The sequence below is a fragment of the Dipteris shenzhenensis genome, chromosome 2, assembly GCF_047967505.1.
Source record: "Dipteris shenzhenensis isolate YYH24624 ecotype China chromosome 2, Dip_SZ_1.0, whole genome shotgun sequence".
Lineage (NCBI taxonomy): Eukaryota > Viridiplantae > Streptophyta > Polypodiopsida > Gleicheniales > Dipteridaceae > Dipteris > Dipteris shenzhenensis.
Genome location: NC_141597.1, coordinates 37,514,066 through 37,520,778, shown reverse-complemented (window position 1 = coordinate 37,520,778; position 6,713 = coordinate 37,514,066). Strand labels below are relative to the sequence as shown.

Genomic DNA, 6,713 nt, shown 5'->3' with positions numbered 1-6,713 from the left:
GCCAACCGGGCCCCTTTCTTACCCTGGCCGATCCATACGGTCACACTAGCCCATGTGGCTTGTCCACATATCCAGCCTACCTGGTTGTACTACTAATAATTGGATCTCATGACTGGAGGAAATAGCATCTAGTTCTTCATCACACCTTCTCATTGTGCCCACATGGCATATCTCTCAGCCCATAACTTGTTGCAGCTGTCCTGGTCCCATTAGGGTGCTCACAAGAGTGGACGGTATTGTTAGGCCCTATGATCCCAACATCTCTTCAATCCTAGTACCGGGAGGATTACAGTTGTATTCTTTGAGCACTCAGTGATTGCAAGGCCACAAGTGATTACATAGATAGTTAGCATAACTCAAGTCTTCCGCTGTGAGTTATATCAACGTCGTGGATCTTTATGCACATACATGGTGTTTCTCTTGTTCAGATAGCACTAAACGGCACAAACAGGGTGATAAAAGTGTACTCGTGCCAGTTACATAAGCAAAGGATACTCAATACATTTCCCACCATCTTGGACACAGTAGAGCAAGCAAGACCGACATTGCTGCAAAATGGTAGAGCAAACGAATTCATGGTAGGGAACATAACTATTAACTCTGCTGTAGATAGTAGAATTATGCAAGCTTGTGATAGGAAACATACCTAAACCCATTGCTGCAGTTCAATAGTTGCTCTTAAGCTTGGAAGGCAAAGGTCAAAACAAGATACTGCTCTGTATTAATAACAAAACTTGAATAAATGTTGGAAGCACTCCCTTAAAGCACATAAAAAACAGTGCCTCATCTCGATGAAGTAAATATAACCTCTGCACTATTTGCGTACCTTGAGAACAAAATGGATAGAAGAATCTAGCAGATACACGTCTGTACAACAGGAACTACCACAATGTACAATCACTCCACAACAGCACAGCAATACTGATATTTACTACTATTGTCACTGACGTTTCCCACTGGCATTCCAGAGTCAACATGCTTTTCTCGAAATACAAAAACAATTATTACCATCAAAAGAGCGAATGGGCCAATTGCCATTAGAATTAGAATAACAAAAAATTAATGTTTCAGAGATAGCAACCAAGAAAAAAAAGCCTCGCAAAAGCTGTGAGGCTACCTTTGAGGATTCCAGCTCGAGAAAGAATCCTACACCATTTATTACAAAATTGGCTATCTACAGAGGCTATCATCAATTTGAGCTGGCAAATGAAATAAGCTCCTGCTTAAACAAATTTATGGTACTGCTTCCCGTAATATGGAAGGCTAGAATCACACACCCAGGCATATGGTTCACCTTGTTGCCTGGAGTATGCATCAGCCACAGGCTGCTTTTAAAATTGAAACTTTGTGGTACAGGCACCCCGACAGCTAACCGGCAACCGGACTGAAGACGGCTCAGATTACCACGCATCGCCCTGCTCGGGGTTTCTTAAGTGTTCGGAATGAACAGCTTTGAAAGAAGTCTTTCACAGAAAGTGTGTACGCGCCCTGACCTGAGGAATGCATTCCGCCTTGTAAAAACACTTGCTCTTCCCACACGTAGCCGTCTCAATAATCTGAGTTCACATACAGGTCGTAAGGTGCCCACAAGCTATCGAGGGGACATGGTTGTCGAGAATCCAGCCGAACCCACGGTTTGCCTTTCCCGCTCCAATGAAGAAGACTTACAGGTCCCGGATGTAGTGGACGACAACTGCCTTTCACATTATCCCCCCCTAAGCCATGCTGGTTCCAACGGTGCTCTACTGGCTCCACAGAGCCCGCAAACACCAATAAGAAGGGAGGTAAAGACCCCAGGTCGTAGATCCTTCGTTCCTTTTGGACTTCCATCCACTGTTCGATCCTTCTGGTGAAATTCTGCTCACGCCATTTTACAAGGTCTATGATCATCACGCCTGTGTTGAAGTAGCACGGCGTTCTTCCATCGAAAGTACTTGAAAGCTCCCTATCAGCCCAGAAAGAAGATGAGAAATACTTGCTGAAATTTGCGTGGCAGTATTCGGGCGCACCAACTGTGTGCGACCCTAGCCTGGTGCCCCACAATTTGGCTATGTCATCGACCACCACAAGGTCAGAGTCGAGATAAATCACCCTCCGGACACAAGGCTCAAGCAAATCTGCCAAATAATTGCGAGCATAGTTTAAGGGCTGCTCCAGTGCTTGCCTGACCGACGAAGAGATCAGATCCCTCACGAGGCTCTCCTCGAAGTGGTAGATTCTGAACTTCAAGAAAGGAAAAGTGGATCGTATAAGAGCCTCAAACCCGCCGTCGTTATCGGTCACAAGGAAATGAAATACAACATTCTCGGGGCAAGTGGCATGCTGAAGAATGGAAAGTACGGCTGCCATGGATCCTCGAAGGTAGGCTCCGTCTAGAGTCATGGCAATGTGCACAGAAGCCGGGTCACAGACGAACTCGTCCTCGCTAGCACTGTTGATGGAGGAAGGGCAACTCTTCTCATTGCGCAGAGAAGGGGCTTCCCGAAAGGACGTTGAGGTCGCAAACCCGTTCGGGGAAATAGGGTGTGCAGGATCGAATTCCAGATTGAACAAGCTATTCTGTGAGGCTGATTCGAAATGACCGAGGCCTGGCTGGAATGGTCTGATAGCCTCCGCGGGCGGCCAAGAATGCAGCGAGGGAAACAGAAGAAGTAGAGCGAATGCTACAGATGCCACACCCCATGCTCTGACGGACCATAACATTCTTTCCGAACTACTTCGACAGAGTCCTCTGATTTTTGTCGTCGTAACATCTTCGTTACTGAAGACGCTACAAAAGCGAGAGCTTAACAAGATAGAAGCTAAGAGAACGAGTTCCTTTACTTCAGCCAGGGCTGCAGACTTTCTCCTCACAACGAAACTGGCCAGATTAGAAGCGAGCGAGGCACCTTCCCCCACCAAATCGCTGTTCCTGGGTTCCAATCTGCACTCCTCCTCGGAATGAAGCCACAACCTGAATGATTCCTCCCTTTTCACATTGCAGAGATCGTTTTTGGGCAGGAAAGAAGTGCAGCGGGGGAATGTGGCCTCAAGGTCGCTGGCTCCCTTCCCCATGAACAATGCTGTCGTGTAGCGTTCGGCATTCGGGCCGAAATCCTGAGAGTCTGGAGGAAGAGCAATGCTGTGTGCGCAAGACGAAAGCAGCCGCAGCAGGAAGCGAATAGATGGAGAGGGAAGCCGTGCCCTCGCCGCTTCTGCTACGACTACTTACAGCGTGAAGAGTTAATGAGACCGGAGAGCCTGCGGCCCTTCGGGAAAAGTCGGCACGGGGGATGTGAAGCAGAAGCTATAAGGATTCGGTAGGAGCAATGCGGAAAAGGCACAACAGGGAGTTCGGTGGGGCAGGAGATGGCTACTCCGTGATGCACAAGGCTGCAGAGGATGGTGCAAAGGTGGGACGACACGTGAAGAGGGGATAGGGAAGGCAGGTGAATGGGGAGAAATTGGGAAAGAAGGCTGAAGGCTGAAGCACCGACGGTTACACAGGACAATGCAATGGAACGGATCACGAAAAGGCATGGAAAAATGGATGGAAGGACCGAAAATGGGACGAATGACGAACGGACAGATTGCTTACCGTATCGATCAGGCAAGACGACGTCTGCAAGGTGTCGTAATGCTGCCAAGAGTAATCTGAGGAGCTCGGCAGGCAAAGTGGAGGCAGGCAGGCAGGGATGGATGGAAGGCGATGATGAAGACGAAGGCAACCGGATTAAGCAAGGGGAGAGATCTAGGATTGGGAATGCAGCAACCGGAAGGATGACGATTGATTGATCTGCAATGCCAGGGGTGATGCTTGAGGGCCTTAACGGCAGAGGAAAGAAAGAATCAAGAAACCTGGCTATGGCGATGGAGCTCTCGAGGGAGGGCGTTTGAACGTTTCGCTGCGAGATCCGATGAAAAATCGCCGCGCCGAAGCTTCGGGGGGGCTCCCGGGGGGGGCGCTTGGACTTCTTCCGAGGAGGAAAATGTGAGGGGAGAACGAGTTTGGAGGCTATGGAGATTGGAGCTTGGCGGCTATGGCGATGGAGCTCTGAAGCTTCGTGGCTATGGCGATGAAAAGCTCGATCCACAGCAAAAAGCTGTGAAGAAGAAGAAGAAAAAGCAAAGAGGAAAGGACGAAGGGAAATGGGCGCAACGAGGAAGACGACGGTCCAGCTGGCGGCCACGTAGGCCCCACGGGAAAAGAACGCACCAGCGACCCGTGGAGGCCGGGTAGAGCGACAGGGTCAATGGGGGCCGACGTGGCCGGCCAGCGGGGGGCCGCCGTACGGGAATTTGGGGACACCTCAGAGGCAAGACATTTACGTGGAAGGTCCAGGCTGGCTGACAGTGGCCCGGTCAGCAAGGTTTTCTTTTTTTGAAATTCGGCCCCTTTTAATAAGCGCTGACCCCTCTGGTCCTCGCCCGCCCCCTCCCCCTTCCAGCCTGGATTCCTATATAACGGCACGTCCCCCATTTATGCCCTTTTTACACCCTGCCCCCCCCCCCTCCCCCCCCAAACACACACACTTCAATAATTGCCTTATTACTCCCCTTTTCACTTTCCCCTCCCAAAAATTAAGCCCCTCCCTCTAAGAGCAAGTTCCCGCGTTGCCAACGCCTGCTCATGCTTGCTCTATTTCCATGAGGAGCAGCGCGAATCTCGATGCCAGAACTTAGCATTTTTACGCCAACGTGGAGAGCAAATCTCCCTAGCATTACCGGGCCAAGTCTCAGTATAGCTCTCCCCAACGCCTTACATGCTGCCTTGCTTCCGTCACATGCTACTGCAACCTCGTGGGAACACTTTCCAATGGTTTGCTTGCATTTGCCAGACTCCTAGCATTTTTGCTAGCCTAGCCCAACACAGGAATGAGCTCTAAGCCCCTCTCCTTCCCAACAAGTTCTCCCTCAATAGGTCTTCGTCTTGAAACAGCTAGCGCACCAATGCGGCAACCTGTAGCTCTAGGTTCGCCAACCCAACTGTGCCGTCGCCCATGCTTGTCTGCCTACTTGCCCGCCTCAGCAACCAATGTTGCTCTGGGCACTCAGCAATTCGAACAAACCGCCCACCCCCTCAGTAGTTCACACGGTTTTCTGGCGAAGTTGGGTGAGTAAGCCAGCCCTCCAAAATAATAATAAGGGGCTCCCAATCGCTCCTAGCTCCAAAACGATTAATTAGTGCCCCCTAATTCTCGATAATCTAAGCTAAGGTGCTATAATTAATCTATTGCTCAATTAACGTAAGTTGCCGGGTTCTCTCCCTGCCTCACCGCTCAACATCCTCCGTCGCGGCTCTCTCCCTCCCCCACCGCTCCTCCTCCCCTCCCATCCTCACCACTCTGAGCCTTCTCACCTCCCCTCCCACCCCCCTCCCATCTCCACTCCTCTCTCTCCCTTGCCTCAATGTCTCTTCCCTTTCTCACCCTCCACTCCCTTCAGCGGCTATCCCCCCCCTTTCCTCTCTTCCTCGCCTCAGTTCAGCTGAGAAGCTCCACGCAATTGGCATTCGGCTCAGCTTACAAGCGGAAGCGTTGCAATACGATTTGCCTTGCTCCCCCTTCATACCTGGCGAAAGGCAGTGAAGGAAACAAACTAGAACACTATGGAATTCACACTTTTACACGTGGAACGATTCAAAGAGTTCCCAAAACCTTAGGTTAATCGCCCCCCTCTCCCAAACAAAGTTAATTAATTAATGTCCATCTATCAACCGCAGTTCCCTATTGGTGGATCAGGTCAGGTGGGCACACTTGGCAACTCAAACTAGAGTCATCCTACCTTGGCTATGAGCTATATCTCCAACTCAAGTTGGACACAAGAGAGGTGCTAGACCATTTGAGCCACTTTCTATCATCTTATTGGAGGCTCATCACACTTTGCCTATGCCGCCAGGTGGTGCAAACAATGAAACTTCAAGATTTCAATTTTGCCTTGGAGATTTATCTTTATAATCTTTAAAACTCATAAAATTTTCCATTTTTTAATTGTTTTTTGTCTTTGCATTTTTAAAATTCATAAAATTGTTCATATTTTAGTTATTTTTTGGCCTTGAAGCCTGAAAAGCTCTAGGAAATACCTATGAGATGGAAAGTTGAAGGTTCTCTATCTACATACGTAAAAACTTCTCCATGAACATTGGTTGAGCTTCTACTTAGGTAATGTCATTATCTCAATGTGCTCAATTGTTTTCACCTAGAATTTAGGAATTTTCAAGCATTGTTTCACTTCTTCTATGGCCTATTTACGATATTTACGAGGAACAAGCCTTGAAGCTAGGACTCGAGAAGGCATTCAGGCTAGCTCAACAAAGAAAAGCGTGCAATTATGGGGGGAAACACTTTTAAAGTGTTTGAAACAATGCAAAACAATCAATGGCCCGGTGGAAAATCACAAAAACTTTGCACATTGCTATTATATTATAACACTGCCCATAACGCAATGAACCTTAACAAAGTGTCCCTCATGAAGAATCACAAAAGCTTGCAAAGTGCTATTACTATGTTGCCCATAAAGCAACTTGGCCCATAAGGCAATGTGTCCCTGATAACAAGGAAAGTTGGCTTACAACTCACAACTTGTAACAAAGAATCCCTCATGATGAGGAGAGCTATGGTCTTTCACCTCTCAAGTTCCTTATAATGGAGGGTGGTCCATCTCTCTCCTAGTAAGATATTTAATTAGGGATGGACTTTTCTTTGGTCGAAATTGACTACTTAAATTTATGTTAT

General features: G+C 48.4%; 1 protein-coding gene and 1 pseudogene across 1 annotated transcript; one reads left to right on the top strand and one right to left on the bottom strand.

Moving 5' to 3' along the window:
• Positions 1 to 1,070: 1,070 nt before the first annotated feature.
• LOC147904712 (putative galacturonosyltransferase-like 7) lies at positions 1,071 to 3,780 on the bottom strand. Its single transcript, XM_087388039.1, has one exon. It carries the CDS (start codon positions 3,052 to 3,054, stop codon positions 1,549 to 1,551), a length of 1,506 nt encoding a protein of 501 aa, XP_087244165.1. The 5' UTR covers positions 3,055 to 3,780; the 3' UTR covers positions 1,071 to 1,548.
• LOC147904711 (G-type lectin S-receptor-like serine/threonine-protein kinase SD2-5) overlaps positions 3,433 to 6,713 on the top strand; it is a 67,455-nt pseudogene continuing 64,174 nt past the window's right edge.